This window comes from Cucumis sativus, chromosome 3, assembly GCF_000004075.3.
Source record: "Cucumis sativus cultivar 9930 chromosome 3, Cucumber_9930_V3, whole genome shotgun sequence".
Taxonomy (NCBI): Eukaryota; Viridiplantae; Streptophyta; class Magnoliopsida; order Cucurbitales; family Cucurbitaceae; genus Cucumis; species Cucumis sativus.
Genome location: NC_026657.2, coordinates 25,752,408 through 25,774,446, shown reverse-complemented (window position 1 = coordinate 25,774,446; position 22,039 = coordinate 25,752,408). Strand labels below are relative to the sequence as shown.

The 22,039-nt window shown below is 30.8% G+C and overlaps 1 protein-coding gene and 1 long non-coding RNA gene across 2 annotated transcripts; one reads left to right on the top strand and one right to left on the bottom strand.

Moving 5' to 3' along the window:
- Positions 1–1,270: 1,270 nt before the first annotated feature.
- On the bottom strand, positions 1,271–4,258 carry LOC101213837. Its single transcript, XR_969049.2, has 3 exons — positions 3,943–4,258; positions 1,666–1,845; positions 1,271–1,584 (listed from the first exon to the last, which is right to left on the bottom strand). It is a non-coding gene; the product is annotated as an uncharacterized LOC101213837 (long non-coding RNA).
- Positions 4,259–20,070: 15,812 nt separating this feature from the next.
- LOC105435117 (polygalacturonase) lies at positions 20,071–21,716 on the top strand. The gene is made up of 4 exons (XM_011654521.2): positions 20,071–20,601; positions 20,704–20,993; positions 21,076–21,304; positions 21,397–21,716. Exons 1-4 carry the CDS (start codon positions 20,140–20,142, stop codon positions 21,613–21,615), a joined length of 1,200 nt encoding a protein of 399 aa, XP_011652823.2. The 5' UTR covers positions 20,071–20,139; the 3' UTR covers positions 21,616–21,716.
- The last annotated feature ends 323 nt before the right edge of the window (positions 21,717–22,039 follow it).

The window sequence follows — 22,039 nt, the reverse complement described above, 5'->3', positions numbered from 1 at the left end:
CCATCCCACAGTCTTTTATGATTTGGTAATGTAAGAGTTCATTTTAAAATCTCCTGCAAAAAATCAGTTTAAGAGAGTTTCCAATCAATCATTTTCTCTCTTTCAAATTGTTCTCCTTTCCGGACGGGTTTTAGGAACAAAGGGCACTTAAGCTTGACATCAGTAAGACTTATGTATACTCCATTACTATTTTAGCATCTCAGGTCATTCTTTTTTACCACTCCCGTTGATTTGAATCTCGAGTTTTTTATGTTTCTAACTCGGTCTACTTTAGTATTTATTTTTAGTGTTGTAGGTTGACACGAAAAATATGTAAGAAAATATATAATCTGACGTTTTTTTTTTTTATCAAATGATCATAGGATACTTGATAGTCAAATACTTGACCGCTTTCTGAAAATGTGAGTATACGATTATTTGACTTTGCATTAATATCAAGTCAATTTATGTATATTTAATTAACCCAAACATAACCAATTTGAGATGAACGTTGCATTATATGTTATTTTTTAATAATTAGAGTACATAATCAATTTAGTGTAAAGGTGAATAAATAGACACCAAATGAAAAAAAAAAACATAAAAGAAAAAATAGTAGATAAAAATAACCTAAGTTTTAATTTTTATTAATCAATTTTCCAATTTTTATCAAACGGTCTCCCAACTTTTATTAAATAATCTACCAACTTTTTTCGAACTATTCCAAAGTTTTATTAAACTATCTTTCATCTCCTATTATCATAAATGCGATCTTGAAATAAAAATATTTCGTAAAACTTAGATTATCTTCGTTTTCATGGATCTCACTCTATACTGCAGACAAGTTTGTAGAAGAGAGAAAAAGCAACTAATGGTTTATTAAGGATTTGAAGATAGAGAGGATAGAATTGATATTTCATATGGCAAAAAGGTCACGAGAAATGGATCTGTCATAAAAAAAGTTTTTTGGTTATTGGATTAGTTTGTGAAGTTTTCCAACTCTAAAGCCTGAACTGTTTGTTTACTCCAAATCTAACCCCAAATATTCAAACTCGATTCAATTTTCGGTTTTATATGTAGTAGATCATCTAGTTTTATACCATATATAGCATATAACATAAATATATGTATGTAACATAAACAACCTGGTTTCGGTTTCTAGATCTAAAACAAAATTGAATCGAAAGAATTAGTTTTCTTAACAAAATCACCACTTTAATAAAAACAGGATTTCAGGTTTAGTTCGGTTTGGTTGGTTTCTATGATCATACAATCATAAACTAAGGTGATAGATAAATAGTAACCAAAATAAGCCAAACCTCACAATACAATTATTAGAGTGAAGAATACATCACAAGCAAAAGTAAAAATTTCAAGTAATAATTAAAAATAATATAACCCAAAACACCCCAGATTTTGTCTTTTTCCCAGAACTTTATTTGCCCACAAACAAACACTTACATTAGATGGCACAGAAGGATATTTGTTGCAGCCCAACAGATTCTTTCCTTCAAATAAAATATATATTCACATGTCCATGTAAAACTGAGCTAATGAAGATGTAGAACAATATCATTTTCTTGGCCATGGAAAACAACAGCATTTCTGAAAAGTTTTAAAGGCAGGCAATAATGTAAGACAAAGGATATCAATCTCAATAATTTTAGAAATGGAGGATAGCTTAACCTTTTGATTCTGTTCATGATTTTGGCTGTTTGTGCTGTCAATCAGCCGTGTTGGTGTCCCTCGCACTGTTTGATCTTGCCGCTCTTCCCGCACCTTGTTGAAAATAGCTGTGTAGTTCTCCGGTGCTTTTGCATCCCCATCATCCCATTCACCAAATTTTGGAACTGCAGTTTCGTTATCCTTTCATTTGCAACCATTTCATTACCATGTCAATTACCAATAAGCAAAGCTATAGATTAATTGGGGTATCAGATATATGTATTGTTGTTAGATGACATCCCATCAAATTCGCCTTCATCTGGTTAAATTTTAGTGTCAATCAGTGATTTAATGACAATTTTTTTTAAAAAAAAGCAGTTCATAACACTTTTTTTTTTTCATATTCCAAATATGACAAGTAATTAGATATATCAAATTACTACCATAGAGTTATTAAAGACTAACAAAGAGTTAAAAGAGGATTACAGCTTTAATTTACTACTTTTTTTTTGCAATTCAGAAAACGTAGAGACATGAGTTCTATTATCTTAACATTTTTCTTGTTATTTTTGCAAACGCTCCTTTAAGAATTGCTAAACCTTTTGTAAGATTCCAACAGCAAACTCTATACTTACTTAGGACTTAGGACCTGCTTGAAAATAAGAACTTGCGATTGCTCAAGCTGACTCTAGATAATTTATTATTATTGTTATTCCTAAGTTTCTTAGTTCATCGTTTCGGAAGAAGACATCAAAGGACTAAGAATACAGCAAGTTTTATAGTGGTTCAGCTTTCTTGAAGCCTACATCCACTTCGAATAGCCTTCGAGAGATTTTATTCACATCAAAATAAAATGTAAGAACACTTCGGTCAGTAGAATTTCAAACCACTTTTATAACTATACCAGAGAAGTTTGTTACTCTATTTTATTTGTTAATGGTTGAGAGTAGTTGAAAAGAGTTTGTTAAGAGAGGTTAATCTGTTTAGGGGTTGATCACTTCTGAAGTTGTTGGGCTTGGTTGAAAACAGATGACATATTTGGTAAAATTGGTTTAAGTGAACAATTATCATTAACTACAACTGACTCGACAGACGCACACAAATCTAAAACTTCAAGACAGTGTTTAGAGGAATAATTATATCCAATTGCATATTACCAAACGATCCCCAAAGAAAAGACAACTTCAACCACAAAAATAGCTTGAACGGTATCCAAAACAATCCACTCTCAATTCACGCCTATGAATAATCTTGAGATGAAATAACATATTGTCATTCCTAATAGTTGTTCCTTTCCCTTCGAGAATTTACACCATAGAAATTTGAACACAAATGTCAAAACAGCAAATACAAGAAGTTCAATCATAATATAAAACTAATGTATTTGAACAAGAGAAGATTCAAATGTGGAATAAGAAGAATGATCTTCCTAAGCTGTCTTGCACAAATAGTCAGCTTTTTTCACATGGACAATATGAGAACTATAACATTAACAAGATGAGTATTAAACTTGATTTTAATGAAGTTCGTAAAGGATTCAACAAAAATCACACATATCTAAAGACAGTCCTTTCGAAAGATTCAAAATGGAAAAAACCAAAAACGACTATACAGCAGATAAGAACAAATAAATAGATGGTTGATTAGAGAATAGTTGATTGTCATATACCCCAAAAATAGTTTAAATATAAAATAATAATAATAATAATAAACGACCAAAGCCCCACATGTATACAAGTATGGACGAATCTTTTTTCATAACGATGAACTAGAAGAATGGCCCAAAAGTAGCAATGATTTAATTCTAAAATTGAATTCAAATGCTCGTGATTGAACACTTCTTCAAGAAATAAGCACAAAGCGAAACCCACCACAAGTCAGGTCAAAACCCAGCATATGAACAGAAGAAAAAAGCATTAAAAAACAAGCAATAATTCGAACCGTACGAGGACTATGACAGAAAAACCATTTTTAATTTCTGAAATTACATCTAGAAAGCACTCTAGTTCTATCTCACATCTCAGCTTTTGAACAGTTCTTGATTTAATCTTCAAAAACTATTCGGTTTCGGTTCATCATCACTCATCAAATACTGAAATTTAACTAATCAGTTTAGGGTAAAGGAAAAGCAGAAACACATCTCGCTGGAATAGTTCCGTTCGGAAAGAAAACTTTGAAAAAGCTCTCATTCTGTATTTTCCCGCTAACTCGGAGATTTTCAGAGCAGCCAAACAGAGTATAAAAAGAAATACAGAGTAAAATAGTGAAATCGAGAAAAGAGGAGGAATGGTAGCTTACAGCCATGGTGATTTCTTATCCTTCTACACGGCAGCGTGAACCAGTCCGAAATGGGAAAGATCTACCGGACTCCGAGGAGAAATCACGGCGAGGAAGGTGACAGGAAAGGGAGCATAGGGAAGGGATGAGTAATAGAGAGAGAAAGAGAGGGATGAGAGAGAGAGAGAGAATGGGTTGATGAAGGAAGAAAGGAAGAAAGGAAGAAAGGAAGAAGAAATGAAGTTCCATTGTTAATAAACAAAAGAAAGAAAGACCAAATGAGTAATAACTGTACGAGTCTTCGTCTCTTCCTTTCCTCTTCAAAATGTACCTCGTGGGATATATATATATTTATATATAATATAATTCAATTAATTTGAAAAAAAAAAAAGGAAAAAGGATTTTTTAAAGATAATATTACCAAATCAACTCGGAACACACTTGAGGATGTCCTAAACAATTATAGACATGATGAGTAAATATTTGTGCAACAAGATTAGTATATAAATTCATTTAGCACACTTGAAGAATGTGACGTTACATCCGGCTTCCATAAGCTCTGTTTAGGGAGGAACAACATCGTCTCCTCCACATAAATCCAGGGAGGGGTTGTAGACCTTTATAATAGCTTTTAGGTCCTCTCTCACAGTAATCATTCTTGAAAATAATGACATAACAAAGAATATAAAAGATAATTGTTTTTATTAATTCCAAAGATTAATCTCAACTTATTCTAAAACCAATTTACCATTTAATTCTTCAATTATTTTTTTAACTAGTAGTATTAGTTTTGAAAGAAGGTAGATTCTTTTCTTTTTTTTTCTTCTACCAAGTTAGTCGAATTTTACTTTCAAGCTAGTAGTTTATCACGACACAACAATGATTAACATTTGTTTCAAACCAATTTGAAGACAAAATTATATATATATATATATATAATATATATATATTCATCTTTTCGAATGTGGGTCACATTTCAAAAGATATTTTTAGATCGACCCGAATTCAACAAGATAAATAGCACTTTATTGGCAAAATCTTATTTTGCTCTTCTTGGAAAAGTCGGATGAAGAAAGACAAAACCCATAAGCAACAGACAGTTCTTAGAAGGTTGTGCTATATTTACTGCTGAGAGCCTAAATGCAGTTTAACTTTCATGTTACTCGTGGGTTGATGAGGGATCTCTGTATTGAGAGTACCTAAAAGGAAGATTTGGTGCTATCGTAGTTGGATTTTACAGGAAACCACGAAGACTTGTGGAAGAAGGTAAATTCATGTTCTTTCTCATTTGGTATGTTATTGTTAGTTATTACTGTTGTTGTATAGGCAAAACAACTTTGGATTGTTATGATGAAATTGCCAACACAAATAGTTTATATTTGTTGATTACAAGTTTTCCTACTGCTTGTCCAAGATCAAACAAAACAGTAGGTTTACATGAAATTAATTCAAGACATTAGTTCTAAGAATTACATATCATCTAGATGGTATAAAAGAATTAATTAAATAAAGTATAAAAGAATCAGAACCAGGATTAAAAGTACTTTTTTATGCCAAGAGAATCTGTAAAGGAGAATGAATGGATGCAAGATGAAATTGCAGACTAAATTGTATGCTAGAAAAAGGTGAATGAAGGTTTACGCATTATTAGGCGATTAAGCAATGCGAGAGCTTCGATGCAATACATCTTGCGTAACCAACTCATGATTAAGGCGAGCTTCTCTCGAAGTGTTTAGATGCCACACTTGCTCACCTTTTGAAATGTAAATGGTTGTATTTGATTAGGCGAGGTATATATAGAAGAATTCACTTATAATACTTATAGAACTTCTCGTTTAAGGACAACAATCTCTCGACGCCTATTGTCCATACTTGTTCACTTTTGAGGTACAAGTATTGGAAGTTATCTTGCTAAGGCGAAGTTTATTGCCAAATTCCTCCTTGTGCACATTAGCTTTATCCTTGCTACTTGCCCTCTCGAGTAGTTGACGTTTGACACTGGCCAAACAATGAATATAGCTCAACTAAATGCGATAAGAATTATAAGATAGACTTCTTATCAAGAACTTAACAAACCTAACTACTAATAACATATTGACAAGTGAGAAGTTAAGAAATGATGGATTGAAAAGGGATAAAGATGTAATATATATATATAAAGAATGTAGTCCTTTGGCCATTATACAATATGAACAACATATATTACAAAGAAGTATAAAACTGGAGAGAAAAGAGAATAAAAAATATTACATGTTACGGGATAACAAGAGTATGGATTCTTCCCTATTCATAAGTCATGCTCTTACTTTTGCAACTGATCGAAGAAGAAGAAGAAACTGTTTACAGATGGCAAAAAGGCTATTCTTTTTTGCTACTCTCTAGAAATTGACCTATTCAAGCATTTGGCCCATACAAGTGTCCAGCTGACCCATGTAGGCCCCCTTGCTCTTGGTGGGGATGAAGTGTTTTTATAGGTAACTTTCAGTGGAAAAATTATGTTCTTCTGAGATTGTCAGCATCGATTGCAGCCTTATGAAGTCACATCAACTCCAACTGTCATTCTTGTCCTCTAGTGAGGCTTCCTTGCATGATGAGGTAGTTCCTCACCCAAAAATGTTATTCGCCTGACAAGTTCCCATCACATGGCCTTTGCATGAGATGTCTCCTACTATTCACTAGCTTCTTTCTTCCTACCCATCCTGCATTTAGACATTATAATCGCGTAAAACATGCATGATACTTATGTGTAAGATGTATTTCTAAATACTTATGAATTTACAATATAAGTTACACATTATGATCCTCTTCTTATGCTTTTTGGCATCATTATTACAATAAAATGAGCTATAATAACGAGTATTTATACACATTATCACACCCCAAAATTTAGAATAATGTTTGTCCTCAAGCATCGCTCCATATTATTCTTGTCCTCAAGCATCATTCCTCTTTAAAGACTCACCTTCCCCTTTTGTGTTTCTACACTTCTCAAAACGCGAGCAAGTTTTATTTGTTATTTAGAGTTTACTCTCATCGCATACTACTTGCTATGAAGATATTTCTAAGTTTAGAATGCAACAAGTTTAATACTCAAAATACCCTTGTTTATTCCCCTTTGTAAATCTTATTTTCATATTCATAAACAACTAAAATTTCTGAAATTTTTTTAATCCTTTTATTTGGCAAAAGAATGTTTTTTATTCTATTATATACTTTTGGTTTGACGTTGAGTGGAACATCTTAGGCACTCTACGAGTTTGTTTCTCCCCTTAACTATAACTCTTATTGCCTCTTATTACGCACTCTCTCAATTTTTACTTTTTAGACTATGCTCCTTATTTTTGCGAGAGGAGACAACATAGGAGTTGTTATTTAATTAGATGCAAAAAATTTAACTTTTTGGTTTTGTTTCAACTTTTGTGATCATTTCTTTCTAGGTCATAGCATTGACCCTTTTTTCGACGTTTTGGGATAGAACCAAGAAACTAAGTCTAGGGCATCATCGTTCGGCTTTTGTGGACAAAAAACTTTAATAATGCTCAAAATGAGATCATCCAGTAGTTAGATGCGAACTTTTGAGACTGTTCTAAGTCGGGTCATTTCTTTCTAGACCATAGCATTCGTCCTTTTTTTGACGTTTTGGGACGGAACCAAAAAATTGAGTCTGGACATCATCGTTCCGCTTTTGTGGGCAAAAAGCTTTAATATTGCTCAAAATGAGATCACCTAGTAGTTAAATGCGAACTTTTGAGATCTTTAACACTATCATAAGTTGGGTCATTTTTTTCTAAGCCATAGAATTTGTCGTTTTTTTCGACGTTTTGGGACGAAACCAAAAAACTGAGTCTGAGGCATCACCGTTCAGCTTTTGTGGGAAAAAACTTTAATATTGCTCAAAATAAGACCATCGAGTAGTTAGATGCAAACTTTCGATACATTTGACACTGTCCTAAGTTGAGTCGTTTCTTTCTAAGTCATAACATTGACTCTTTTTATGATGTTTTGGAACGCAACAAAAAACCTGAGTCTGGGGTATCACCGTTCGACTTTTATGGGCAAAAAACTTTAATATTGCTCAAAATGAGACCATCCAATAGTTATATGCGAACTTTTGAGACCTTTGACACTGTCCTAAGTTGGGTCGTTTATTTCTAGGTCATAACAATTGACCCATTTTTCGACGTTTTGGGATGAAGCCAAAAAACTAAGACTGGACATCATCGTTCGACTTTTGTCGGCAAAAAACTTTAATATTGCTCAAAATGAGACCACCTAGTAGTGAGATGCGAACTTTGGAGACCTTTGACCCTGTCCTAAGTTGGGTTGTTTATTTCTAGGCCATAACATTGACCATTTTTTCAATCTTTTGGGACGGAGCCAAAAAACTAAGTCTAGGGCATCACCGTTCGGCATTTGTGAACAAAAAACTTTAATATTGCTCAAAATGAGACCATCAAGTAGTTAGATGCAAACTTTGGAGACCTTTGACACTGTTCTAAGTTGGGTTGTTTCTTTCTAGGCCATAGAATTGACCCTTTTTTCTACATTTTGGGACAGAGGCACAAAACTGAGTCTGGGGCATCATCGTTCGGTTTTTATGGGCAAAAATCTTTAATATTGCTCAAAATGAGACAACCTAGTAGTTAGGCGCGAATTTTCGAGACCTTTGGCACTGTTCTAAGTTGGGTTTCTTTCTAGGCCATAGCATTGCTCCTTTTTTCGACGTTTTGGGACGAAACCAAAAAACTGAATCTGAAGCATCACCGTTCGACTTTTGTGGTAAATTTTTTTTAATACTGCTCAAAATGAGACCACCAAGTAGTTAGATGCGAACTTTCGAGACTTTTGACACTGTTCTAAGTTGGGTCATTTCTTTATAGGCCATAACATTGGCCCTTTTTTTGATGTTTTGGGACGGAATCGAAAAACTGAGTCTGGTGCATCATTGTTCGGCTTTTATGGGGAAAAACTTCAATATTACTCAAAATGAGAATACCCAGTAGTTAGATGTTAACTTTCGAGACATTTGACACTATTCTAAGTTGGGTCGTTTCTTTCTATGTCGTAGCATTGGCCCTTTTTTTGACGTTTTGGGACGGAACCGAAATAGTGAGTCTAGGGCATCACTGTTCAACTTTTGTGGGCAAAAAACAAATATTACTGAAAATGAGACCACTCAGTAGTTAGATGTGAACTTTTGAGACCTTTGACACTGTTCTAAGTTGGGTTCTTTCTTTCTAGGCCATAACATTGGTCCTTTTTTTGACGTTTTAGGACGAAACTGAAACACTGAGTTTGGGACATCACTGTTTGGTTTTTTTGGGTAAAAAACTTCAATATTACTGAAAATGAGACCACCTAGTAGTTAGATGTGAACTTTCGAGACCTTTGACACTGTTATAAGTTGGGTCGTTTCTTTTTAGGTCATAGCAAGGGTTGTGGAGGATTTCCATGGTCTTGCTTACCATTAAAAAAAAATTGTAATCTATATGAATGATGTATTGGCAAATACAGCTGTGTCCCATGTATGACATTTTTTTTCCATGTTGTAGTCTTATTGAAGTAGTCTCCTCTCCATATATTGGACAAACCTTATATCCTTTGAGACTAAAGCCGCATAGATTACCGTATGCTGGAAAATAGTTGATGGTCCACAATAAGACAACCCCCAATGTGAAATGTTCTTCTTTATATGCATCGAAACAATGAACTCCATCTTCTCATAGCATTTGTAGGTTATCAATTAAGGGCGCTAATTAGTACGTATTGATATCGTATCCCGATTGCTTTGGACCTGCTATTAACATTGTCAACATCCAATATTTCCTTCTCATTCACAGCCATGACAGAAGGTTGTATATTGTTGTAATAACAGGCCAACAACTCTAGGTCATCGATAGATCTCCAAATTGGTTAATTCCATCAGCGGACAAACCGAAACGAAAATTTCTTGGTTCTGACCCAAAGGTTGGCCACATGTGATCAATCAACCTCCATGATGGAGTGTCAACCAGGTGTCTCAAAATACCATCAACTTTTCTATCCATCACATGTCAACGTAAGTTCTTAGCATTTTTCAAATTCTTGAACATTCTTATAAATCTTGGAACTATTGGAAAGTACCACATCTGCTTTGCAGCCATACCACTTTTTGCCTTTTTTGAGTTCTTAGCGATCTTCACCTTGACAAACCACACTTAGGGTACTTGGTCATGTTTTCGTATTCTTTTCTGTACAAATAACAATTATTAGGACATGCATCCGTTTTTTGGTAACTCAGTTCTAAGGCACCTAGTGTTTTCTTTGCTTCGTATAAGGAACATGGAATTTTGTTGTTTTCAGGTAATAGATCACTTATTATGGACAATAATTCAGAGAAGCTAGTGTTACTCCAACCATACCTAACCTTCAGGTTATACACTCAAAAGGACTTAGGAGATGTAGAAATTTGATTTCAAAACGCATAGTGAAAGTTTGGAATATGCGAAACATGTGCGAGAACGCTACATAAGTATCTAAAAGGTTTTCTACACGTGCATAAAAGCACTTCAAAGAACTTAAGAGAGGCAGAATTTTGATTTCAAAATCCATATTGGAAGTTTGGAATGTGCGAGATGTGTATGAGATGATATATAAGTACCTAAAAAGCTTTCTAAACATGCACAAAGACACTCCAAAGGACTCAAGAGAGGTAGAAATCTGAGTTCGAAACCTATAGTGAAAGTTTAAAATGTGTGAGATGTAAAATATAAGTGCCTAAAGGTTTACACTAAGTCGTGAAGAAAAAGAAAGGCGAGGAGAGGTTTACACTAACTGACTGCCACTGAAGAAAGGAAATGGAAAGGCAACGTTCACCGTGGCCTTGACGTTCACCATAGAAGATGATGAATATACCTTTTGGGAGGAGAAGAAAGCGCAAGTGGAAAATTTCAATTGTTTTTTTTTCATGTTTTACGTGAGGACAACGAATAATTTTTTTAGCTATGTTTTAGGTTAAAGAGAAATGAAGAGAAATTTCATCCAGGAAAAAATTGACATTTCACCTTCTTTTTGTTGTAAAACTCAACTTTTTTTCAAATCTAACTCCTAAAAATAATTTACCCCTCCAAAATTAACCTATTTTTGGAAATTTTTCTTTTTAATTTAATTATCCTAATATTATTTTTTGTTTGAATTAATATTAGGTATTGTTTTATTAGTATATGTATGTGATATATATATTTAATTAAGAATGTGGTTTTTAGTGGAATTAGTATTGGTTATACGTACATACATATATATTGAAAAGAAAATATAATTTTTGGAAAATAATTAGTGAGAGGGAGGGGAAGGGAAGGGAAGGGAAGATGTGAGAGAAATTTGAATAGATATGTCTACTCTTGAAAATATTTATCTATCAAAATATTGTAGTTTTGTGTTCTCTCCAAGGTTTGGGTTGAACCCTTCCACTTTTTAGTACTTTTGGGAAAATTTAAATATGACAAATTTGGTTATTGCCTTCCTTCCAATATTAGAAATTTGGATGGATATTTTTAAATAATTAAATAATTAGAGATTTTTTGCCTTTTAAATCAAACCATAGAAATTTCAATTATTTTTATAAATGTATTTTATCTTTTATACATTTACACTAATTTTGTGAAACTTTATAATTGTATTTTTAATTATTAAATAATATTTTTTTAATAGACCCATAATTGAAAATTTTAAATGTAAATTAAAAAAAAAAAATAATAACAAAAAATACATTCATTTAAAAGATAAAAGAAAATCAAAGTGTTCCACACAACCTATAAGTCGTCGATTTCGAGTTAGTTGTCGCTGTCAACTCTGAACTCTGTTGTCTTGGCTCCTCTTTGTTCTCTAGTTCTTTTTGGTACTCTTTTGTCGATCTGATACCTCTGCAGGTGCTTCATAGTACAGATATTCGTTATGTTCTCCATAATCACGTTCGTGTCCATGTATGTAAGAAATGAATGGGCTAGTATCCATGTATGAAGATGATTGATCGATCTCTGAATCATATTATCCTATACAAGCCTCAAAATCACAATATCCTACTTCAATGGCATCATCACTATCAAACTAACATAACCAGTTTGGTTCTGTGTCATAGGAGACACTTCCACATTATGATAAACTTCATCGATTTCAGCTTCTTCCACTTGAAAATGTCTCCTATTGAACTGGTAGAGGTACAATAGGTAGATCATACATATTATATATTTCCTCCATGTACCTCTCATTATTCTTACATATATCAAAGACTTATTGTGGATCATTTACAACATCACAATGTATTATGTTGTTTGATATCTGTGAATTGTGTGAAAAAAATAGAAATATTTACTTGAGTAAATAATTTAAGTAATTATATAATGTTTAAATATGTACCAGATGACCCACATCTACTTCTACTCGAGTGATGTAGAACCTTCTAATATTATTATACTAGTGGATATATTCTTGAGTCACATTCATATCAAATTGCTGAATCGAAGCTCCCATCGTAATAAATCTTCTACGAGATTGTCATCGCACTACCAAATGTGAAACCATGTTTGACCATTCCATAGCTCTCAAGTCAATGCTGTACAAAAGTGGTTCAGCGTATTACATACAGATGTACCATGTTTCGAATTGACATTGCAATTGGTTCATAATTCTGGTTTATAGCCAAACCCATTCTATTCACATTGACATATAAATGCACCATGTTCGGGATTGGCATTGCAATTGAAAACATAGATTTCATTGTTTGTTCATTTGGTTTAGAAAATGACATAAATTTTGAATGACGTAAATGCACCATGCCTATATAAAATTTTGATTTGATTTATGTGTATATCTATACTAATTGATGATCATACGATTTCAGTAAATTGTTCCAAGACAATTCCATTGTTCACACTTATGGTAAATCCTCCACAAGTTGGTCGGTCATAACCGACTCCATCAACACCCAATCATATTACCATTCATAAACAACATAAATCTCAAAATTTTGTCCGTCATTTTCTACAAAAAAAAAAAGAAAAAAAAAGGAAAAAAGTGAATAATAATGTTTTATAAAAAAATATAAAAAAATCATAGCTTTTTCTAATCTTTTACATATGAAATTTATATTAAAAACTAACTAAAGTTTAAATACCTTCTACACATCAATTAAATTTATTTTCTCTTTATCATTTTTTACAATAAATTTATGCATAATAGAATAATGGATTGTTTAGTTCAATTTTGAAATTAAGGTTTGTAAAATAATATTTTTTTAATGTAACCAAATATATATTATTTCAAAAAATATTTAAATATTTATATTATTTAACACATAATAATACATTCAAATATAAAGTATACAAATCTTTAATTTCATTATAAAGATTTATTTTATCTTCAATTTTAAAACTCTTATCTTTTGGATTTTCTAGGATTTTTTTCAAAAATAGAAAAAAACAACAAACTATTTACACGACATAGAATAAAACCGCTTTAAAAGACAACTCATTTTACTTAATTTTCTATTAAGCGTAAATATTTTGTCAAATGTTCTATTTTTTACATTTCTCATTTTTATAGTTATATAAATCTAATTTTTAAACTTGACTTAATATTAGAATCTCTTTCTAACATTTATATAACTACGTATAGTTTTTAATATACATGCGCAAATATGGTAGATTTATACGTATGATTATTATAATTTAATACCATAACAATAAAATCATAGATTCAATACCAACATGTAAAACCCTAATTAATGTAGTAATATGAATATAACATAAATTTATATCAAAATGAAACTATAGATCTACTAATAATATGCTTCTAAATAATTTTCTTATCATAACATTATATACCAATATTAAATGGAAAGAAACTTACAATGATTATACTTTTTCTTCAAATTGATGATAATTTGAATGAGTATTACACCTTAATAATCTAGAAGAGACTCTTAGAGTGGTACTCTTTTTGTAATTTTATTTACTAAAATAATCAGGCTTCCCCTGAATTTTTAGTTTGAATCTAATGAAGAATGTTGCATGCTCCCCTTAAACTCGTATCAACGTCTTCTTTGAACCTCCTATCCTTATCTAATTTCAGACTCCCCTTGAATAAATGAAGCTTAGATATCAAGTTCCACTTGGTTTGAAGATTCAAATTATTAAAGTCTTCCTTTAAACTTCTATCTCTACTTATTCTATCTATAGATGAGTGAATTCCTTCTTGTGTGGTTATGTTTTCAACTCCCTAATTAGACGAATCTTTGAAATGGTAGGCCTATTGAGTCGGTGACATATGCCTTCACCCATGCAAATCAAAGAACTGCCTTCATAGGCAGAAGTTCACAACTCACTGAGGATTTAGGTCAAGTCACCTATGATCATCCTGGTGAAATGTAGTCTCAACTTGTAACTGTGTTAATAAGAGAGACTATTCATTTCATGGTCCGATCTTATACAAAATCTTTGTATAGAATACCCATGCCCTAATGTCTTGACATGAATGATTAGGATAAAATCATTTGTAGCACTTTAGAATGATTGTAACTAGAATGATTGTAACAACTATAAAGCAAGTCGTATTCGTAGTGTCACCAGGGTAAGGTATCTAGTCTTATCCATCTACTACAGTTGATTTAGGCTATCACTTAAACATGATCCACTTGTATGCCTCCACATACATGTTTAGGTTACAGAAGATAACCTTGGATGTTAGTTTATTGGTTTTGTGAGTTCATGCAACTAAATGTCAAATAAAATAAAGTATTTAATTAGATAAATAAAATGTTTCTATAATCACTACTACAAAAAGAGGCTCTCTTGACATTTTTAAACTGTCGAGAATCACTATTCTTTGCGGTTTTAAAACCATCATTGAAGCCAACATCAAAAAAGCGAAAGTTCTTCAGGGTTGATAACAACATCAAGAATAGTGAACGTTGACGTTTTAGGGTTTAGGGTTTAGGGTTTAGGATTTAGGGTCAAACGTCAAATATACAAATTTTATGACAGTTAAAAACCGTCAAAGAGTATGAATGTTCATGACAATTCAAAACTGTCAAGAGTAAGAATGTTCATGACATTTAAAAATCGTTAATAATATGAGTGTTTATGACATTTAAAAGCTGTGTCAAGAGTATGAGTATTCATGACATTCAGTAACCGTCAAGAAATTCATTGTTTATGACATTGAAAAATCCTCAAGAATGCACTTATTTATGACATTTTAAAACCATCAAGAATGCACTTGTTTATAACATTTTTAAACCGTCAAGAATGTACTTTTTTATGACATTTAAAAAACGTCAATCATATTTCAATTTTTTTAAAAAAATTGCAATTCAATTATATTTTGTTCATGTATTGTCCTCTCATAGTCTTGTATAGTTGTCTAGCAACAATTTCATAAATATATATGACCGATGATATTCATCAAATATAGTTTCAAAACTCGAACATATATAAATAAAACATTTCACCATATATGTATAATCATTTCCAAAACTTTACATATATATACATATTCCATAACATTTACAAAAACAATATAAATAATTCCATTAGATTGTCATGAATTCAACTCGACATCCTAATTAACTAACTTATCCAAAAACTATCTATCTATAATAAATCTAATCAAAAGTATAACCCCTTTCCATATGAACAATTCAAAAGAATCACCTATATTATTTATACATAAAATTTCAGATAAGCAACCAGAACAAAAAATTTCCTACTTCAGAATCAAAAATTAGTCAATCACATGTATGAACCCAAAAAGTCAGCTAACTCAACCCACACCTCATCTAACTCAGCTTGTGAGTATGATCTTCGTGTATCCAGTGGGGATCTAGAAATTTTACATAGGGGGCATCAAACACTTGTGTGTATCAATCTATAAACATGCAAAATAAATTAAATGAATTAACTCACAATCCAAATAAACCAATTAAGTCACAAAAGAAATAGTTTGATATATAACATACCACATCTGATACAACAATATTTCCCTTAGTCACAATTTCTCTTATAAACCTCATGACGTAGTATCCACGTTCGGTGCTCCTGACTTATAGAGGACACTATATAAAAACAACAAATTAGAATAACGAAGTAATCCTAATTGCTAGTGGTCTACAAAATACAATGACTTTAAATGTTTATACTTTCCTTTACTGTTCGCCATAAAGTTTGTTTCTGACTTTTTTTAATGTTTTTTTGTGACTGAAACATCACTATTGTTCTATTTTGCCAAGATAAGATTACACACATTTTAAAATATTGTACACGCATTAGAATCAATACTAAATGATATAGAAGATTAACTTACTTGTCGGTCACATATCTTGTAGTTGATTTTGATGTTGTCTTTAGTGAGTCAAGGTAGAATATTGTATCATCGTATGCATTTATTGCAAGCAGTGCCCAATGACCCCTAATTATACAAAAATATAACTACTAGTTTTTTGCAATGCAGCTGATAAAATAACTTAACTTACCTAAGACTAAAAGGAGCAAGAACTATTTGGTTAGCTTTTGAGATCATCAATCTATTGCACAAGTTTCGAACTCGAGATTCTTGTGAGTTATGTCTATAAAAAGTAAGGGATAGATCTACAAAGATGTACTGCACATTTTTCTTTGAACCAAAAACATATGAATACAAGTACCTACAAAATAATATTCTAAACTCGTAAACGAGATACAAAAATTTAGATGCAAACAAATGAAATTGACTTACGTCATATAGGCCACCTGTAGCCACCTATTTTTATCCTACCAATAATTTTCTCTAATACTAATATTAGTAATAATTGCTAAATTATTTATTTACTTTAAAAAAGGTAAAAAAATTAATAATAACATAATATCTTATAGTATTTCATTTTTATCATTTTAGGAAACAAAAATAAATCAATTTATTTTTTAAAAATCTTTTAATATTATATTTATACTATTTTAGAAAAAAAATGAATTTATTTTAAATAAAATCTTATAATATCAATTTTGACTTACTTAAATCATTTTAGGAAAAAAGAAAATCAATTTTAAATAAAAGTATTTTAATATTCATTTGATATATTAATTTATTTTCCACAAAATATCTCACTTAATTTATTTTAGGAAAATGAAAATTTGTTTTATTAATATAATATCAAATTTTGATTTTATTCTTGTTACTTTTTCCTAATTTGTGGTACACTCCAGGTCTATAAATAGGGACCCTTGTCATTTGAAAAAAAAGAGGAGGATAGTTTCTTAAACAAAAAAATTCTTTGGGAAGAGTTTTTTTTAACAAAGAATTCTTTCGAGAATTTCTTTTTACAAAAAGTCTCTAGAGAACGTTAGAAATTTTTTTAGAGAGAATCTTTTAAAAATGTGAGTTTCCTTATTCATTTCATTACGTTTTACTTTTTTTTTTGTTTTTGTTTTTGTTCTTCTTTAGAAAATCAAATTCCATTTTAAAATACACTTTATTGGAGGTTCATGTGGTAGGGATTTACTCGCAAGAATTTGTACCTCATCAACGAGTAAATTTTATTTGGGATTTGAAAATCTATTTTTTTTTTCTTTTGTTAATACTTTTGTGTATTATTTTATTATTATTATTATTATCATTATTATTATTATTATTATATATATGGGTGGCCAGAAGGTTTAAAAAAAAAAACTTCCTTTTCTTTTCCTGTTATCTTTTTATTATTATTATTATTATTTATATATTTATTTGTCGTAGTTGTCTACCATTTGTATTTTCCTTTTATATTTATTTTTTTAACTTGCTTTTCTGGCATGCATAATAATTATTATCATGTAATATTAAATTTATGAATATTTTTTACACTTTCTAATATTATCATGGTATTTCATATCAATTATTTAATTTTTTTTCTCCTTACATCATATTTATTTTTACATTTTTTCATTCTAAAAACAAATCTGACGATAGAATTAGAAATATCGGAGTCCGTTATTTCTAAATTCTTGAGGTGAGGGAATCGGTTCTTTGGGAATCCAAGATTCGATTCTCAATATTTTTTTTAAAAATAAAATCTTATCTTACTTGCTTAATTCAGGGTATATTATATTTAATTCTAGTCTGCATTATTTCTTATTAACCTAATTTGGAAGATTTTTCTTAAATTTCCTTTTTTAACTGTTTAGAAAATTTTACTTTACAACTATTTCATTTATTTTTTTTAAATGTTTAAAATATAAATTTATATTTCATACGTTTCCTCAATCAACTATTTTAATAACTCACTTCTATTTCGCTAAAAATATTCCTAGGATGAAATCTAGGAAATTTTTTAGTCTGATTTCCTAGAATTCTTAAGGTGAGGGATCACATCTTTGGAAGTCCGAGATTTGATCCCAAGAAAAAATGAATTTAATCAATGTTTTAAAAAAAATCTTTATTTAAAGACTAGCCTATGATAGATTTTGAGAAATTGTAATAATTTCTCATTTTCTTAAGGTGAGAAACTTTTCTTCAATATATAGTCTAATTAATGGAATATAATTCAACTTATTTAAATTTCAAGATTTTAAATTTGGCCACCATTTAGAGAAATGTTATAGGTGACCCACTAAATCCTATTGAAAAAAATCAAAATCTAATAATGAGTGTTTATTTCGGCTCAATACCCACATCTCAATCTTTTGCAGTGGCTCTTGCTGTCTGGATGATGATTTGTGAATAGCGTTAAACACAATACATCCTCTCGGCTATCGCTCTTACTGAAGGAAGAGAAATGTTGAAGAAAAAAAATGCATGAACCAGGAAGGAAGAGAAGATCGACCAAAGGAGAAGGAGAAGTGCATTAAGTAAAAAAATGCCGATATATATATAAAAAATAATTTGGAAATGGGATTGGGACTTAAATATTAAGTAAAGTGATATTAAAGAAAAACAAAGGGCTTTAGGTGAAGACATAATTTTGCATAAATTTGCATTGTCCAAAGGCGGCCTAATTGCCAATGCTACGGTGCGTTTCATATATAACTAATTTCATCCATCTCCTAATACAACTTTCTTTTTCTTTAATATCACACATTGTACATAAACAAATCACACATATATTTATTCTCAAATACATCATTACTCTTATTACAAACCATTCTTTTTATAAAAATATATTTATATGCAAATGACTTTTTGACCCATATTTTTCCCAAGTCAAGTAAAAAACATTAAACAAGCTTAAGTTATCGTAAATTTTTACCATAAATTTTAAAATGTGAAGGCTAAATTATTACGTAGTAGAGGTTAAGAAATTAAGTATATCAAATTTGATTTGGCAGTCCAATGAGTTGTATAGAAGAGTGAAATGAGAGAAGAGTATGTAACACACCAACAAATAATTAAAAATGGTTTGTGTTATGATCAAATACATGCAATAATATCCATTTTGTGTTGTTTTTGTTTAATTAATATTAATCAAATACATACACATAAGTATGTGTATGGCATTAGGCTGCCTTGGACATAAAAGCATATAATGTAGAGTTTAAACCGTTATTTTAAGTTGAAGTTACTTAATATTTAAGTCTCACTTCCATATTATTATTTATATATTCCCATAGTTTAGTCGAAAAGAGGATATCAAATTTTAATTATATATCAATAGCTATTATTATGCTTTCCTTTTAAATTAAAAACCTATGTTATTGAATATTTGAATCTCTATCTTTTTTTTTTTAAATGAGAATATGATGTTATAGTTAATTGAATTAAATTTTCATTTAAACAATAAATATAAATATATATATATATATATATATAATATATATATATATATATGTGGCTAATTATTATTATATTATTACAATTCTTATAGATAGAAAAAATATTAATAGGAATTTTTCTAAACAAAATCTACACAAATTTTCAACATTTTTGTAATTGAAAAATAAGGTTATAAGAATTAGTCAAACATTCTTATTATTGTTATTGTTTACGTTACTTGGTTTTCTTTCTTAAGCCTCCATATAATGATCAAAATTAAAAATGTGGCGACGGCACAACTTTATCATATCAATTTCATATTTTATATTTTTATTCTTTCTTAGATGATCCTATAAATACTACCAACAATTTCTTCCTTTCATTCAATCATATTTCTATTTTCTCATCCTTGTTCTCTCTCACATTCACAAATTTGAGCATTTGAAAAGGAAAAAGTAACTATCGGAAGAAAAATTGATTGAGATGATGATCATCCAATTTGAGAAGAGGAGTAGTTTGGCTCTATTGATGGTGTTGGTAGCATTGATAAATTTGTGTACTTTTAGCAATGCATGGTCTTACAATGTTGTTAACTTTGGAGCCAAAGGTGATGGGAGAACTGACTCAACACAAGCATTTCAAACCGTTTGGTCTAATGCTTGTGCCTCCACAAAACCAACCACAATTTATGTCCCACGAGGAAGATATTACCTTCGCTCTGGAACTTTCAACGGACCTTGCAAAAACAATGCTATCTTTATCCGCATTGATGGCACTTTGGTGGCTCCCTCCGACTTTCAAGTTATTGGAAACTCTGCAGCTTGGGTTGTTTTTAGGCACGTTGATGGAGTTACCATCTCAGGCGGCAATCTTGATGGGAAGGGGGTTGGCTTATGGACTTGCAAAAATTCTTCTATTAGCACTACTTGTCCATCTGGTGCCACGGTAAGCAAATATATTAACTAAAATCACAATTCTTCTCAAAATTATTATATTATTATATTTTTATATTTTAAATAAATTCGGTCTTCTCTACTGTATATGCAGACCCTCCAATTCTCTAACTCCAAAAATGTAGTGGTCAGCGCATTAACATCACTCAATAGCCAAATGTTCCATATAGTCATCCATGGTTGTCAAAATGTCATGATGAAAGGCCTTAAGGTCTTGGCCTCTGGCAATAGTCCCAACACAGACGGAATTCATGTGCAAATGTCCATTAATGTGGCCATATTAAACTCCAAAATAGGCACTGGAGATGATTGCATTTCCATTGGTCCTGGTACTTCTAACTTACGTATTGAAAATATTATATGTGGACCTGGTCATGGAATAAGGTAAACTTCTGTGAATAATAAAGTAAATAAATTCTTAATTATAATCATTTTTGTAATAAAATTTGTTGGTTATGATTTGTAGCATTGGGAGTTTAGCAAAGGATCTACAAGAGGATGGAGTCCAAAATGTTACTGTGAAGAATGTTGTATTTTCACGCACTCAAAATGGGGTAAGAATCAAAGCATGGGGCAAGCCTAGCAACGGTTTTGCTAGGAACATTCTTTTCCAACATATTGTAATGGACAATGTCCAAAATCCAATTGTTATCGATCAAAATTATTGTCCAAGCCACAAAGGATGTCCGGAAAAGGTACGAATATTTAATCAATTCAATATGCTCTAATCCTCGATCATATTAATTATTTTATTGATTGAGTGCTAAGTTGTTGTACCATATTATAGGCTTCTGGTGTTAAAATTAACGATGTGACTTATCAAGACATCCATGGAACATCAGCCACTAAAGTTGCAGTAAAGTTCGATTGTAGTCCAATAAATCCATGTGTTCGAATAAAGTTAGAGAATGTAAAACTTACATATATGAATCAAACAGCGCAAGCTACATGCAACAATGTTGGAGGAATTGCAGCAGGTCTTGTTCAACCCACGAGTTGCTTCTAAGTGAAACAACTTGAGTTTATTGGATATGCATGGATGTTTTTTTTCTTGAGTAGACAAAATATTTATTTTATGACTAAAAGTGTTTAGAAAATTTCATTTTATTTATATTTTTGTATCGTGAAAAATCTATTTGTTATTCATTATTTTTATTTAATATATTGTTATTTTCAAAATCCTATTCAAACATACATGAAAAATTATTACCAATTGCAAACTTGGAATTACTATGCAAATACAAAATACAAGAGAACTTTAATTTTACCCTAATACAAGTTGATGTTAAATCATTCAAAAGCAAACACACATTGGTTTCAATAAGCATTTTACAAACGACCCAACTTTTCAATATATATTTAGCACGACTCCATATTCAATTGTTGCATGTATTTCAAGTACTACTCGTATATGAAAGGGAAAACTGGAA

Bases quoted from the DNA above. Each gene is read 5' to 3' on its own strand.
- LOC105435117 (XM_011654521.2), top strand. From the start codon at position 20,140: ATGATGATCATCCAATTTGAGAAGAGGAGTAGTTTGGCTCTATTGATG. The intron at 20,602-20,703 runs GTAAGCAAATAT...CTGTATATGCAG, and splicing joins CTTGTCCATCTGGTGCCACG to ACCCTCCAATTCTCTAACTC. The intron at 20,994-21,075 runs GTAAACTTCTGT...TATGATTTGTAG, and splicing joins GGACCTGGTCATGGAATAAG to CATTGGGAGTTTAGCAAAGG.